We start from the raw sequence: 17,092 nt of genomic DNA on the forward strand, positions 1-17,092 counted from the left end.
CGAAAGTAAATACGTATCACCAATTGTATTTCTAATCATAATTTACAACATTTAACATACATAGCATTGTACACATAGTCTAACGTTCATACACAACACATACCCTTGCTCTTATTGCTTATTGGACGCAGTCTCTATCCGAGGGTGAAAGACTATTGCTAATATAAATATATAACAAGACTATGACAATAGGAAAACAAGATTTCCCACACCACGCTATGTCAACTCGATATAAACAGAAATATCGATCTAGGCACGACTAAAACTTATTTTTGAGTACTCAGTACTTGAACCTTTAGAACTGTACCTTTCAGAACAATTTTGTCTCGATATAATACATTTTTTCAAAGATCTATTTATAGAGCGCTTTAGAACTGTGATACCTTCGTATCAAGTATACAACTCTAGACAAATATAATTAGTTATTTGGTTATATACTCAAATTGTTAGGGTCAGTTCCGCGACTAAAAAGCAACCTACAAACAAGATAAATGTCAATATGTGATAATGACAGTGCAGGTATAAAAAAATCTGCCAATATTCCACTTGTTGAGCTAACCGACACTTAACCAAAAGTTGTGAATCTGGCATGAATGATTTTACACAAATATTTTTTTGTTGGTGTGGGAATGTATGGAAAATAATCTAACGTGGGTAAATCTTAATCATATTCCAGTATTAATGAAAGAACAATGAACAGTGTTAACAAACTTTAGCTTTCGTAATATAATCCTTTTGCCTTTACTTAGTTTATTTCGTTTCTAATATTGACATATTCCATAGTTATATTTACATTATGTATGTATAAATTTAAAGGCGACGGTTCGCAAAGAAGACGGAGGACTAAGACTGCGACCGCCACGACGCTTACTTACGATCTTTCTTTTTTTTTTTAAAGACAAGTCCCGCACTAAGAATTGTTCTTGTGGCGCGGGGACTTTTACAAACATACATCGGACACAAAGTACAACCAGACCCGAAGCAATCATTTGTGGATCGCACAAATAATTGTTCCGTTTAGGAATCGAACGACCCGATCCCGGTGCAATGGTAGCGGCGTGGCGACCTAAACCACTGCGCAACGGAAGCAGTTAATTCTATCTCTTGTCTCGGTCGTGTTTACAAATTGTTTTAGCTATAGTCCCTAGTTACCTATAGTCAAGTAACGGTCGCTTTCTCGTGTCTTTGTCTCCTGTCTCACTTTCGGCGCGAACCGTCGCCTTTAAGTTGCAAAACACGCTATCCGTGCAGCTACGCTAAAAGATTTGGCAGGGTACATCCCGTAGCAAATGTTACAAACTTATTGCCTCAAACATTGGTTCTATAATATTTACAAGTAATATGCTTGTTTAAACAGTTTTCGACTTATTATACTGACTATAGTCCAGTGGGAATTGATAAAATAAAGTTAGTTGAACACTTTCAATTTGAAACTACGATGAAAAGTAATCAACATAAATTTAATCCGCTACTGCCTCACTTCTGAGGAAGGGTCTCCTCCCGTAATGAGGAAGGGGTTAAAATTTCTTGATAGAATTAACTCAGAATTAGCAGAACAGATTTTTATAATATGCGTTTTTAGACTATCGCCGCTTGTACACATAATAATGAGATGCACACGGGTCTTATGAGCAAAAAGGTAAAGGTACTTTGATTAATACTTTAGTACTTTGATTGATACTTTGTTTATCACTCTACGTTTATTTACAGACTTCTTATAGCTTTATTATCAACTACCACTGGACATACAATATACTTATAACAACGGTGTAGATAAATCCATAATAAATCTGCGTGTGCGTTAATTGTTCCTCAAACGTTGACTTAAGCGATACAAACTACATATTGTATCAAAAGTATCAAGACCATTTAGTTTCGCTTACTTATGACGTAGGGTCTACGAACACTGTAGCACGTACGCTACGAACACTTGTAGCGGTATAATTTCGAAGCGCCCTCTATAATGAACAGATTGGCAGAAGATAGGTGAATAGTACATCAGAAGCAGTTTACATTATCCAGGATAACAATTTAATTTTATTCAAATACAAGATGCAAAATCACTAGAAAACTGTATTTTGAAATTAATAGAAAAAAATCTTGAATAAAGTAATTCGCTTCTGAAGTATTTCATTTGAATTTGTATAAAGAAAATGTGTACGAGCATTTCACAAAGGCCTCAAAACGCGAGACCGTCCAATCTCTACCAAACATTACTTAATTATACAGTCCAATTTTTAATGTCATCGTCACATCAAGCTCACTGAATCAAAAAACGGCTGAGTCTAGAATTTGGTTAGAAAATTATAGGCTGGCATTTAGAAAACAATACCTTTACATGGTAATTTTTTTAAAGATACTTTATTAATTTCTTAATTTAATTAACAGCTTCGTTGAACGACGTTATTTATTAATCTGACAACATTAGTCATCATCTGTCAGTTAAAACACAGTGTTGCCAGTCCAAAAATACATAATAACAACTGGCATTACCGTATAACAAATGTTACCAGCCTAAAATTAACCAACCAATCTCCACAGCCCGATTACAATTGGAACACATACGTTAGACATAATGTGAATATAAAATAAACAATCTCATTCTTTCGAATAAAACAATGTTATGAAGTTTGAGATATTCGTTCATGTTCATGACTACTTAAAATCTAATTGGTAATTTTGACTGGCCATACTTTACGACTATTGAAGGATATAACGTTTTTAAAAATAAACGCTAATTAAGACAAACCTTAAAGACCAATGAAGAGAGTTTGCATTTTTGATAGAGAATAATAGTACGTTTGATGCAGTTAACTACTTTGAAATTAATGAAAACATATAAAGTCTGTAAAATTTCTCGATGACAGGCCGGTTGCCGGTAGTCGATAGTTATAGAGGATCGAGCTACTGAAAAGCCTATAATGACGATTACTACGTTTTGTAGTAATGAAATTTCACCATTACGTCCATTATTATTTAGCAATCCGGTACCTATAATGAACTGCATTTCATGTGGCGTTCTTATTCATTGCGGTAATTTTGGCCTTCGTAAATATAAGTTTACATTCAAACGGCAGTCATACCACTCATTTACAAAAATTTACAGCTAGTTTTTCGTTTATCTACAAGGCTTTTATATCTTACTATAGCTTTGTATATAACAACAATAACATCGAACAGTATAGCAGTGCAAACATTAAATACAAAACTAGGTGACATAAATAAACCTCTCAAAGCGACTTCAAATCATTTTACACACAAATAACACACACTTTAATCTCGTTCGAAAATATCAAAGTCAATGAAAATTATAACTACAATTGCCAAAAAACATCAGCGAATATCTTCAAAACTGCAGCATACAAAAAAAACAAATAATTTTACACTGAAAACTTACCATTTCGTATTCTAAATTGGTAAACAACATGACTTGACCGCGATATTAATCAACCGTACGTTTAAAATTATAAAAAATTCAAACAATCAATGGTATTTGTTCAAAAAAACTACCATAAATTAAAAAGATAAAACTTACATAAATACACACAAATATTCGATATTGTGCCTGAAAATGACTAACATTATTGAATATACTGTAACAAGAAGGAATGTAGCAACATTTTATTTTACAACTAGCAATAAATACGGGTGACAAATATCGCGTCAAGGGAATAATAAAAACTTAAAACAAAAACAACCAAACTTACAAACATACTCAGGTATCATAGTCTTCGTCTATCTGTAGGTTGCCGGAATTCAAACTGTCTATATCCACAGGGTGTACTGGAACTACAGGGTGCGTCACTATCGGCTTAACTTCGATTTTCTTAACTTCCGTTTTCGCCGGCTTAGAATTTTGCCTATGCAATTGTCTTACAGAATTCTTATCGTTCTTAGGTACAGCCACGTCTAGTAGTTTTATCTCGGGTTTTGTTACATTTTTAGAAAAATCTATATTTAGTATAGGCGTGACTGGTGTTTTGGGTGTCGTGGGCGTCATTGGTTTGATAGGTCTGATAGCTGGTATGAGCATAGGTATGTTTAATTTATTCGCCGGCGCGAGACCGGAGAGTCGTCTCGGTTTATCGGCGTATGTTTTTTGTGGTGGTAACGGTTCTAGTTTTATAGGTTCTGGGGTGTAGCTGGTTGAAGGTTGTGGGCTATTGTACGAGGGGTTGACGGTTATAACGCTCCGATGAGGCACGTCTTCTGTTAGTAATGTTTCTTGATAGAAGTTTGCTGTGACGACTGGTTTTTCTTCTGTTTTTTTGGAGAGGTCTATGGCTGTGTCTGTGTGGGTGGAGGTGACGGTCTCTGTCCGCACTGTCTTGTTCGGCAGTTCGGTGTCAGAGGAGAGTGCTCTCTTCACGTGCTCCCCGGGGGGCGGCTGTGTGAGGGGCACTATTTTGACGTCACAACTACTCGAGCTGTTTGAGTCTTCTCGTGCTATCCTTCGGGGTGGCACCGACATGTCTGAAAATCTAGAGAATAAAGGTCAAATTAGTGATGAATTTAAAACACAAATCGATTGAAAAGAGTCTGCGAATTGATCGTATTAAAATAAATCTAAAATCACAGTACATAGTTTATCTTTTTCACTATCTACTTTTAATTATATACATTACACGAAACGTGATATTTTTACTCCAGCTCGTCATGTTTATGAACAGCGGGGATAAGGGACTTTTTCAATGGTGTCAACGGGAATACAGTAATCGCATAAATAAGTAGTCGGTAAAGGAATAAAGAATTGAATTTAACAACAAAAAATAATAACATATGGCGGGCCCAAATTTCAACGTGAGTGTTGCCTTCCTATCACTCCAATAGGTCAAAGTTCTTGGCAACGTGTTATCAGATAAGTATATCATTTACCTTGAAGAATTCGGTGAACTCTCTGCGCTCATCATTTCTTTCTCTTCCGCCGCTGACACATCTGGGATGTTCTTCACCTGAAATCAATATAAGTATTTGTTTAGATGACTGAACAAATAATATAAACTTTATCATTTTTAAGATCGATTTGACCCAATACCCATTTCTACTATTATATTCGTGGAATAATTGATACATTTTGATAACACGGAAAAGTCGGAATAAAAAAAAAATAGTTTCTTCAACATCTGCCATGGATGAACACAAGCCGATGATGATGATAATGATTTTTTGTTTCATACTCGAACTTATAAAATAAAGTTTGTGAAAGAGGAATCTCCACCTCTTCGAATCTTCAAGTTATAAGCTGCTATCGAACTCGCCATCAACAGGTGCTATCGTATTCTCACTCATCAAAAGTCTTTGATGTAAGCTGAAGTAGCTAACGGGATTGCTAGTATCGTGCAAACAATATGCCTAGCAATCTTTAATTAAATAAAAACACAAATTACTGTTATTCTTTAAACTGTCAACACAAAACTTGAATAGCAGTGAGGTCCTTGACCGCTTGAAAAGATGCAAAGTCCACTAATCTATACTTGCCTGAGTGGTGGACTATGAACCCATCATAGCTAATGCTAGGCGATCAGAGCCTTGTAAAAAAGCATAACAACTTAACAACTAGCTAACTCTTCACTGAAATGCTGTCAGTTTTTTCAAGGAATAAGGAAAATGCAACTTAATTTTGGGTTACAAAATCTTTAGCAACTGAAAGGGTTCAGGTTAATGTAGCTAAATAGCAAAATGCTTACTCTCTGTCTTCGTAGGTCTGAACAAAAGGAACCTGGACCAATTACTTATTACACGCCCAGTACCAAAAAAAAAGAACTAAACAACAAAATAAATAGTAAAAAGACCACCGGGATTTGATAATGACAAGAATATTTAACCACGGCGCCTAGAAGCCTAATTAAGTTATGACCACTAACCACATGAAAAAAGGTCATTAGCTACTATGATTTCAAAGTTTGTGGGGGTTCACACAGCATGTTTCTTTTACCTCATATGGCAGATAGAGATAAGCTCCATCTAGCCATCGACTTTGCCATCAAATCGTCTTCCACGCAATCCATACCTCCATCCAATTTTCTTATATAAGTATATAGTAAGTATAAGTTCTCACCAGGTCCCTTAGGAAGTCAAACTTAGACTCAGCAAGGATGCACTGCTTCACGTGCGACGGACTGAGGGTCTTCGCGTTCCTCGCCACTGTCACCTGCATCGCTTTACTGAGGAGAGACTCCACGAACAGCTCCAGGGTGCGAGGTGTTTACGATAATAGCTGAGTTAAGGATTTAACTAGAAACATGTGGAAGAAAATAGGCAGTAATCAAAATACATTTTCCTTTGGACCTTTTTCGAATAAAACCACCGTAGCCCCACTGCTGGGCAAAGGTCTCTCCCCATGATCACCGATTTAGATAAAAATTTGCAGGTGTGTGTGTGTATCTTCAACAGAATAATGATCCAAACGAGTTGAAGCAGTGAAAATAATCTATTATTAAAAAAAAATCGTAACCCTGTAGTCAGTAGGTATAAACCCTACGCTATTTACAAAGGAAAGTACAAAAATCCAGATTATTGTTAAATGTTTCCGCAAAGAAAACCCAATTACAGTAAAAACATAAATACAAGCATACATTTTGTGTCATTCAAGAGATTAAATGATTAAAGAACATCATTCACTACGATTCCTATCTCTTAGAAACAGTGGAAATAGGAATAATAATAATCTTAACCTTTCGAACTTGATAGTCCAAGATCCAAGATCTGCGAATGCCTAAAAGTCATGTAAATCTTCTGCAACAGCGGTGTAGGTACATTGGTAAGTACATAAATAATGAAAATGCCCTAGATATCCGTTTAATTGTATCAACTAGGCCGGAGCGAATGCAGGCGTGTCCTGTTGGAGTAATTAAATGAAAGTTAAAATATATTGTACCGAGAACTACGTTACATCATGAATTGTCATCAACATTTTAAGCATACTAACTCAACGACGCGGATCCACTAGCGTAATAACTATCATTCTGCCTTTAACGGGAAAGATTTTTGATAAAAGAAGAAAGCCTCTGTTTTTATTTATGACAACTTCCGCACTAAGAATTGCTCCTGTGTCGCGGGGACTTTTACAAACATACAACCAAAAAACACAAAGTACAATTAGACCGGAAACAACAGTTTGTGGATCGCACAAATAATTGTTCCGTGTGGGAATCAAACCCCGACCTCCTGACGCAACCGTAGAAGCAACCTTAACCACTGCGCCACGGAAGCAGTCGAAAGCCTGAGTTTGGCTAAAGGGTTTAACACGATTAACGGACAGAGGTAAAAGCGTTACAGAGTAACGCACAGTCATTCGCAGATAAAACAGTTTGAAAAGTAATGATATTTACATAATTATCAAAGTATATTAAATATAGTTCATCATGATTAGCTTTTGTTAATTCGGAAATAAGTGGCTAATTAAAACTTCTCTCGTCATTCTTCAGTTCAATACCATTATCGACCCAACTTGCTTTCAGTTTTCAGAACAGTCGAAGGCAACACATGAATAAGAGACGAAGTCGAATAGGCTTACAACAAGCGCTACTTTAGGCACATTAAACATTAAAGACATTTACTCCGGGAAATGACGCGAAAATAAAAGAATAGATACTAAATTGATCTTCCATTTCCTTGGGTATCAATGCCAGAAAAACTGAATCGGCCGACAGAAAACTTAAATTACGACTTCATAGACAGATCCTCCATACATTTTCTGTAAAAAGCATTTTTTTATCGTAATATAAAGTACGATGTATGGATTTGAATGAGGCAAGAAAGTTTGTGAGGATCCTACCAAGTGGCGTTCTTTGGTCTCTATGTTTGCGCCTTTGGAAAAGAAAGCGTGATATTATGTATTATGTAATATAAAATTATCTAATGATGAAACAATTTAAAAAAATTAAAAGATTTTCTACAAAAATTATACCAATTAGAAACCATGGGGATACTTACTACTATTTAAGTCGAATAATCTAATTACAAACATGATACAGCTAAACATTAACAAATCCAACATCTTTTTATCGATCAGTACTGTTTAGGTACTGTTTACAATAAGTTCGTCTACCCGCCATTTGCAGCTGACAATGACATCATCCAGCTAAATATAACTAAAAGTGTTCAAATTATCTTTGTTGTTACGTCTACTGATATATTGTACATATAGGATTCAAAGAAATAAAAAGATTCTGGATTGTATCCAAGAAATCCTGCACTGTCAGAGTTATGTCTATTATATCAGATTCTTCTTTGAACACGAAAATACCTTGCTATAATACGCTCATTAGGAAATAAGTTGTCTAAAAGAAGAAATTTTAATCAGGCCCTGTTATACCTGAAAAAAATTGTTTTGCTTTTAGTATATTTGCTTCTTCTACATTCAAATGAAGGTTGTAAGTTACTGTAACCATGACCGATGATTCTAAAGACCGTACTAATAAGTTACTCACACTTTAAATACATTTAAAAGGCCATTGATATCTTCTTCAGTCATTACATACAAGTTTCGTTACTTAACTTTTGAATCAAAAAGCATAAATATATAAAAAGAGTACCATAATTTACCACACATTTTAAATGAAAGTGTGCACTTGGTTTAGTAGCACTTTTTCATTAAACTTAAACATATTTGTAATTAAATAATGTCACCATGATAGAGTAAAGATGCTACAGATTACTGTACTTAAACAGATTTATTTTATAGAACTTCCAATGTCGAAGTCCGTTTCATTTCATCCAAAAAGAAGACAGTAATACTTCTTTCATCTAACTCTAGAACGAGTTAAACCGCCATATGCATCCAGAACTTCCTATTTAACCTTTTAGTTCATCAATCATACGACGTAATAGGATCAGTTAAGTGCACAATGTGTTCTAGCGAGTGTATAACCTATTCTGGTCCATATGACTAATTCTCGACATATATGAACTGTGTGATTCAGTGTTATCAAGGAAGATTCAAACAATGAGCGCTTTGTTGCAACCAGTCAGGATTTTGCTGTTTAGTTTTAAAAATCTTTTGTCATCTATACTAATATTATAAAGCCGAAGAGTTTGTTTGTTTGAACGAGCTAATCTCAGGAACTACTGGTGCGAATTGAAAAAATATTTTACTCTTGGATAGCTTATTTATTTAGGAAGGCTATAGGCTATATAACATCACGCTACGACCAATAGGAGCAGAGTAACAACAAAAAATGTTACAAATTTTATATATTTAGAAGGAGACTCATTGACTAAGAATGGCTTTCGTAAATAATGTCGAAATCCAATCTGGGTATATACTAAGACTACGGAAGAAGTCAACGGTATCCAAATATGAGGAAGGACTAAAGCATATTGTTTGTCCTTGTTCTTTCTAAGTGTTTGGTCTCAGCATTATAGGGTGAAAGTGACGAATTCAGTTACTTTTGAGAGGGCTAACGAAATTCATGAGCCGTCTTGTCTAGACCCTTCAACACCCTGGCTTCTTAAGCCTCTTTGTTAAGTAAAGTTATCCTAGTAATTTGCAGGCAGCAGGAAAATTTACAAAAATTTTAACCGTCTAACTAGATTCGTTGGCAAAAACCACACATTCCTCTACTTCCGTTCTCAGAAAACATCATTCAATAACTATTTCCCAGTTAAAAAGTACAAACATCTGAAAGGGTATATATAAATAGTATGAGATATTCAAGACGCGTATTAACTATTGCCGCGGGAATTGCACAAAGAAATTATTTTTACGATGATGTCATGACCTTCGAATCGCTACCAGTGAGGATGCAAATATATCCGCGCAAGGAAATCTATGTACATAATTCTTTAACAAGAATAGAAAATGGTTTTATTATTATTTAAACATTTGTCTAAAGGCATCAACAACCCTTTCAAAGGCATCAGCATCCAACTTTCCCGAATGAGATTTTCTTATTGAAATTGACTAAGTATTCTTTGTATTTTCCTTCTTCTATTTCATTATACTGGATAACAACTAAAATTCTATATAAAAGACTATAACTGGCTAACTGAACTAGCAATCTAACCGGGAAACCACAGGGCACCTAAACTGTAGGACCTATTTTAATAAAATTACGAATAATACTTGGAAAACGACATTTTCCTTTAAGCGGGTTACGTATTTAGACTATTTAGAATTTTAATCGTGGCAAGTAGGTCTTAGCACATATTCTACATAGGTACTATTATTCTCAAAATATTTGTTTTGTCTACGATTCTTAGGAAAAAAAGACAGTTGGATAAAATAACAAAAAATCCGTTTCGTTTGTCTGATAAAAGATTTATCAGAGGGTTTGGTTATCATCTTAAGATGAACTACACAAACGATAACAACAGATTTGTACAATGTATTCTTATTTTATGCAATTTCCTGTACCTTATCTAATTATGGTGAAATACTTGTATTGTGATATGCTCATAGTATTACAAAATAGGTTTTGGAAAAAATATACATTGTTGTTGTAACCTATAGCCCTGCTTTCATACATACACGCATAATATCACGCCTGTTATACCGGAATATGTAAGCAAGGGTGCACGAAAAACATGAACGTTTCGCTTTTCCGAAACGGACAAATGAAATACAATATATGACTATTTCAAAAACTTTGTACTAAGTTTACGAAATAAAGGATATTTTGAATTTGAATTACTATTTAGTTCGTGGTCCGCGGAAGTCAAGATATGGTCCGCGAATGAGTATAAAATTTAAAATTTTCAGGATCATTATTACACTTTATTTTTAATACACTTACATAGTGGTTCCTCCTATAGTCTTTAAAATATAGCTTGATTAGAATGACAGATGTCAACCTGTTTTGACTAGGGTTGTAGAAGTATTGATCACAGTCGATAGCGAAAAAATCGAATCTAAAATAATTATATTCGATTCAATTATTTTTGAATTAGCTTTTTACGAATTGTTGTTGTGAATCTTATTGTTTAAGCAAATTCGTATAGGACGACCAGCCCTACTTTTAACACCGCACGGAGACCTCTCCTAGTTTAGTATTAATTAGGATCAATTAAATAAAACAATGAAATTAAAGTTAAATAAAATTAATTTATTCAGTTAATGGTGCAATTCTGATGATAGGGATGAAGATGGTAGTAATATAGGATGCGCAGTTAATGTTAATGTTAGTGCGCATCCTAAATCAGTATCATCCTCATCGTTATCATCAGAATCGCTGGAACAATCTTGGAGATTCATTATTAATTCTTGGTCACGAATAGTATCAAAGTGTACTTCGCGATTAACGATTAATCAGATGATTTACTCTTATCTATTGTGTCTCCTCACTAAAATTTTTGCAACATGACGTGGCCTTGTAGAGAGGTTGAAAATTATTAGGTTTATTTTTAAGACTAAAGAAAATAGTACTGATTTTTAGTTTAAAGGCTGATTGTATTGAATTATTCTGATTTCTAATTGAGGATCTGTATTTAAAAAATAGTTATAATGCTAGACAAGACAGATTTTTCGTGTTTCAATTTGTAATACTCGTTAGACGTCACTACAAAGTTGTGTGCTCCGTTTTGCTTAGAACTGTCATTTTAATCAAGCTATATTTTAAAGAGTATAACAAGAGTAATAAAAAAGTGGTCCCAGACTAAGAAAAGTTTGTGAGCCCCTGATTTAGTCCCATTGAATAGGGCACTATGCCCGACTCGGAAAGGGAACTCGCTGTCAACCAGCAGCCGCACACACTACCGTTCAGACCCCAGATGCTGTTTAGGCCTACTTCAATTTGCATGCACCCATGATTAGTTTAATATCAGCGATGTATAAGAAAACAAATAAACTTATGTTTAAAAGTAAACAATGAAATCATATAGAGCAGAGTTTTTACCTTGTAGTGTGATTGCATGTTCATCGATCGAAAACCTAGCCCGGGCATTATTTATTTGTAGGTCGATCGTAATGCCCAATCGAATAGTTTAATTATTTACTGCCCCGTGCACCGAATACGATACACACCAATTTTATGCTTTCTTTGAATTGCACCCTTTTCTCGAAATACCAAAGCAAATTGCTATCACCAAGCTTGGCTACTTGCTGGTCATATGGATTTGCCATCATGTCAACCTGGCGCTTATAAAAGTAACACCCGGTAAAATGAATTTCTGGGTACTCCTTTTTTCAGAGTAATAGATTGTTTAGTATCTGGACAAGATCTGTACCGTTTATCAAGAAAAGAGAAGAGAGACATACAATAACATAACACGAGAAGATAGGATATTGGAAGTCAGCCCCAGAGTATTATATTGACTGACACGATACGCGATAATTATTTTCAAATGACTCTCTTTTTTTGTGCTACCTATTCCATTGCTTCCCAAAGTAGATGTTTGGACAAAAAAAAAATACCTAGGTTTTTGTTCTTTGAGCATTGAGTTGAATCAAGTAAATAACTAATGTGTCGCAAGCGATGAGAGAAACACGCATTAATCTATACTAATATTATAAAGCTGAAGATTGTTTGTTTGTTTGTTTGAACGCGCTAGTTTTATATAACCCGATAAAAATATAGGTCGAAAACTCTTTATCCTAAAATACTCCCATATCTGTATACGAATGTTTGAAACGCAATATCTTTTGTTATCCCCGAATCCCGAGTGGCGTTAATTCAAATAAAATCGACAACATATGAACAAATATTTACAGTCTGCATGAAGATGTGTTTACATACGATATTAATTTCGTCTACACTTTATTTTGATAACCTAGTGCTCATATAGTCCACTGCAAAAATATGTACAGACTTTCACATTTTCAATCGTACTTTTTAATGAAAATACCTATGTATAATGCTATTGGTCATGAAACCATAGGTGGTTTTTGTAAAATTACTTTAAAGTTAATATACAGCAATAAATTCATCGTTTTCATTGGATAAAAATGCTTTTGAGAATGTCATCGTGTGTAGATATTTTTGACGCTGACTGTATCTACGTTTATCGGTTATTACCAGCCGGTAAAATTGTTATGACCTAATAAAAAAAATGTACTTAAATACATGTGTACACACGATTTGCCTAAAACATTTGAACCAATTATTGAAAAATGAAAAATACGTCAGCATTATGTTATTTTCCAAAGCCAACTTTCCTTATTACCTTTTGGGTTCTCGTTGCTTATTCCATATTATTATGTAGGGACATTATTTATTATATACGCCACGGTTGGCAAGTCCAGTTTGCAATTCAATTTCGCATCTTTTATCTCGATTATTCTATGTATTCCCCCGCTATCTACAGAAATGGCATACATTTAACAATTTTGAATGCGAAATTTTGACGCTTACTACCGAATGATAGACCGATGAAGAAAACGAACTCTAATAGTCGCATAATGTTTCGTAATAATTATTTATTAGATCAGTCTTTTGTATATTATATTTAGCAGAAGATAGGCGAGACGTAGACGTCTGATCGTCTGATCGATACACATTGCTTGAGTACTTGACCTTTTTTAGACAAAACAAGACATTACACGCGAATCATATACATACACACTTATTAACACAGACTCTTTAATTATTTGCTATGGAATAAAAATAGCTTAAAACGAATTAACTGTACCCAGGTAAAATATTATTCCATTATTCTTTTGTTGTTTTTGCTAATCATAGAGTAGCTTTATAAGACTAAAATATGATTAAATGTTTCAATAGTTTTCGACAATTCACTCCATAAAAACTTAGTACATAGAGACATAGGTAGTATAAGGCAGAAGAAATACATAAAATGCGTATAAGACTACATGAATCCGCACATTGATCAAAACAAATATTTTTAGAGATTCGTTCCAAGTCTGGGATATTCAAGGGCATACGCAAATACACTATAAATAAAACATAAAAAAAACGTATGTCTGAGTGCATAGTCTGAAGAATCGAGAGATATAACGTAATGAGAACATTCTAATATTATAAATTGGAAAGTTAATTTGGTAGATTACATGCGCTTTCAAAGCTATACCACTGAATCGATAATATGTATGGAGACATTTCGTAAGCTGGTGAAGGGGTGAAATGGAGTCTCCATTTCTAAATTTTTAAGATTAAAAACAGGTTTGATTTTTTCTTTATAATATACTGTTAGCTACTATCGTAGGTATATCGGTCTTGCCGAACTACATCTTTAGCTTTTTTTTTTTAAATTTCCGTTTTTTTATTCCAATTCGAAAAGTATATTCATAAATGCGAATATGTGAATAAAGGAATCTTCATTTATATATTCGCATTGACAATCTCAAGGGCGAAAAAGTAAGTAAAAGGAACATTGGAGAATCCAAGTATTTGTTAAATATATAACAATTTACCAACTCCGAAATTAGAAACGTATATAATACAATAATTGGTACCAAAATAACTTTATTTTTTCCACGAACTTAGGAAAAATTCTTTATTTCTGGATATTGTAGCGGATTTTTCCTCTTCCGTGGGAGGAAGTGGGTATTATTTTATACGAACAGTGATTTTAATTCAATAAGCTATGAATATACTTATTCTATGAGGAAAACAATAAAATGTAAATTTTGTATCTATCATATTTTAGGTAAAAATCTATATTCTATAGCGAAATATTTGTTCAGAATACACTACTAAGTCCAACTTCATACAAACTAGTACAGCGGTTTTACTGCCAATTCGCAAAAGACAGATGATAAACTTAAAAAAAAAATTAAGTGGCTGTACCCATCTAGCACTGACTTTTTTTTAAAGTTTGGAGGAATAAGCAGATGATCTTAATCATGTTAGGCAGATAATATATTATTTGAAATCAGTAATGATATAGAAAACTATGGCGAAGATTTTCCCATACACTGCAAAACATCGGCCATGATAGTAAATTTCCAATCATATTTCATACAATATCATCATGCCTTGCTCCTATAATAGTCAGCTACGTACATACACTCTACAAATATCTCTCGTATCATCCACATCATGCATTTTCGTCATAAAACTAGAAATAAAGAAATGTCATACACATTTCTAGAGTCATTGTCAACCATTTTTATGACCACAAATTATAGAGCTGCAGCAATAAACCTCAAACTTGATTAAAAGATTAGACAGATTGATTATACAGCAGGAAATGGAATGAATGACTAGTATTTTCTTAATACATACTAATATTATTAATCGGAAGGTCTGTCACACTTTTACTATGAAACAACCAAACTGATTACTATGAAATTAAACATTAAGAAGGCATAAAAACCTAAAAATTAAAAGAAGGGATGAGCTAGGACAGGGTTTTCATGGCAAAAGATATAATAAAGAGTGCATGAAAAGGGGGCAATGCCCAGCAGTGGGATGGAGCAGGCTAGCTGTAACCTATTATTATAAGCTTCCCATTAGTGATTCTATTACTAAGTAATATCATATTTCCATGAATTTGAAAAGCGAGTCACTTGGTTGTCCTATTTTCCCGCTCAATAACTAATATGATGGTGATAAACAACAACAATACAAGTATTATACTCTACTTCACATGTTATCTTATTACAAGCCTATAAGTTAGTGACCCTAAATAATAAAAAATAAAGTAATTAAAACATCATTAGTCATTACAAGATAATAATATGTTAATTTGGGATATCTAAAGAGGATTAATTTAAGTACAAATGGGGATTCCTTAAAGGATAACTTTATCACTATTGATTGTTACAATCTCAAATCAGCCGAGCCTGTCTTCCAAATATGTTGGAGTCGGCTTCCAGTCTCACCAGATGCAGCTGAATACCAGTATTTTACTGTATACGGAAAATCTACCTATATATATTTATTTTGATAATAAATTCTACTCTTATGAGTTTTAGACTATAATCTTAATGGTCATCTTTGTGTGCATATTTTAATTAAAGTATGACTAACCAGTCTTGTATTTTAGTATTAGTTAAGTACTTTGTTATTTAATATTTAATGATTAAGATAAGCTATTATGTTATTAGACACTATCATAGTAAATATAGTAGCCAATTACTATTTGTTTACTTATTAACTTATTCTAACAAGAATCTTAAAGATTATCTATTAGACAATAAAAATTCCGTAAACATTTTTAATCTTGCATAAAAAAATCATTCATCTCAATAAACAAGACTAAAGTATCTGATCATAGAGCCACAGTAAAACAAACAATCACAAATTCAAAAACGAGTTTGTGATTATATAAACCTTATAGTAGGTTATTCATGCGACGTTTTTATCTGTTATAAAAACTATCTATTATTATTAGTGTAAATTTAAAATGTAATCCAGTGGGCAAATGAAAATAATAAACTTATTAGATGATCATTAGATCAATGTAAATACGTGTGTTATGGTAACACAATACAACTATATTTACGATGCTATTTGAAAAGGATATAGATTATGATTGGCACAGCTTGGGCAACTTTCCCCACTTCCTCGTCAGTCTGCATAATCTTCTTGATTCGCCCCTACAAACAAACAATGTCATGATATCACCAATCTCTCAAAATTATTGACGAAAACAAAACCAAATTTCTCTTTGTTGCCTTTGTTTATATACGTTTTTCAACTTACGGCTGGAAACCTTGCATTGTATTTTCTCTTCTTGGTAGGCATTGTAATAATCCGTTCACTTTAACACCAATTAAATGATAAAATTAGCTCACTTCGCCATCAGAATGTTAATACTTCTCGCGCATTTTTGAGGTTATAAAAGGGGGACGTTCGCAGCCTACTTCATTTATATACGAATTTGACAGTTTCTCCACCATTTTTTATGGTCAATTTGTGATTTACCACGTAATCTCGAAACGTGTGAAATGAATCAGATATTAATTGTTACATGTATAGAATCAGTGATGTCTAAGTATTTTAAATTGATCAAATAATAAAATAATTTAACTTTTATAATTAAATAGGCTGAATGAGCTTTTACACTGTCTTGCTCAGGGTTGATTTTATTTTAAAAACTTTTGTTCGTCCTGAAACACAAGCTTTTTCTATTTTTTACCATCGTATTTAAGCTTAGCCATCACACTAATTAGTGGTTTATCGTAAGATACCTTCAGTGACAAAATATTTATGCAAAAAAATATGAGATCCTTGAGCAGTTTTTAATGTTA

At 33.6% G+C, this 17,092-nt stretch overlaps 1 protein-coding gene across 1 annotated transcript; it reads right to left on the reverse strand.

The window, feature by feature from the left end:
• Positions 1-10: 10 nt before the first annotated feature.
• Positions 11-16,699, reverse strand: NC2alpha (negative cofactor 2 alpha). The gene is made up of 5 exons (XM_076131792.1): positions 16,545-16,699; positions 16,366-16,438; positions 6,059-6,201; positions 4,876-4,952; positions 11-4,481 (listed from the first exon to the last, which is right to left on the reverse strand). The coding sequence occupies exons 1-5, from the start codon at positions 16,584-16,586 to the stop codon at positions 3,716-3,718; spliced, it is 1,101 nt and encodes a 366-aa protein (XP_075987907.1). The 5' UTR covers positions 16,587-16,699; the 3' UTR covers positions 11-3,715.
• Positions 16,700-17,092: the final 393 nt, after the last annotated feature.

Source organism: Anticarsia gemmatalis, chromosome 26 (assembly GCF_050436995.1).
Source record: "Anticarsia gemmatalis isolate Benzon Research Colony breed Stoneville strain chromosome 26, ilAntGemm2 primary, whole genome shotgun sequence".
NCBI classification, from domain to species: domain Eukaryota; kingdom Metazoa; phylum Arthropoda; class Insecta; order Lepidoptera; family Erebidae; genus Anticarsia; species Anticarsia gemmatalis.

What these genes read in the sequence shown, in the direction of transcription:
- NC2alpha (XM_076131792.1), bottom strand. Translation starts at nt 16,586, where the DNA reads ATGCCTACCAAGAAGAGAAAATACAATGCAAGGTTTCCAGCC. An exon ending in AGCTGTGCCAATCATAATCT is followed by an intron (nt 6,202 to 16,365) that starts ATATCCTTTTCA and finishes TATCGTAAACAC; the next exon opens with CTCGCACCCTGGAGCTGTTC. An exon ending in TTGACTTCCTAAGGGACCTG is followed by an intron (nt 4,953 to 6,058) that starts GTGAGAACTTAT and finishes TATTGATTTCAG; the next exon opens with GTGAAGAACATCCCAGATGT.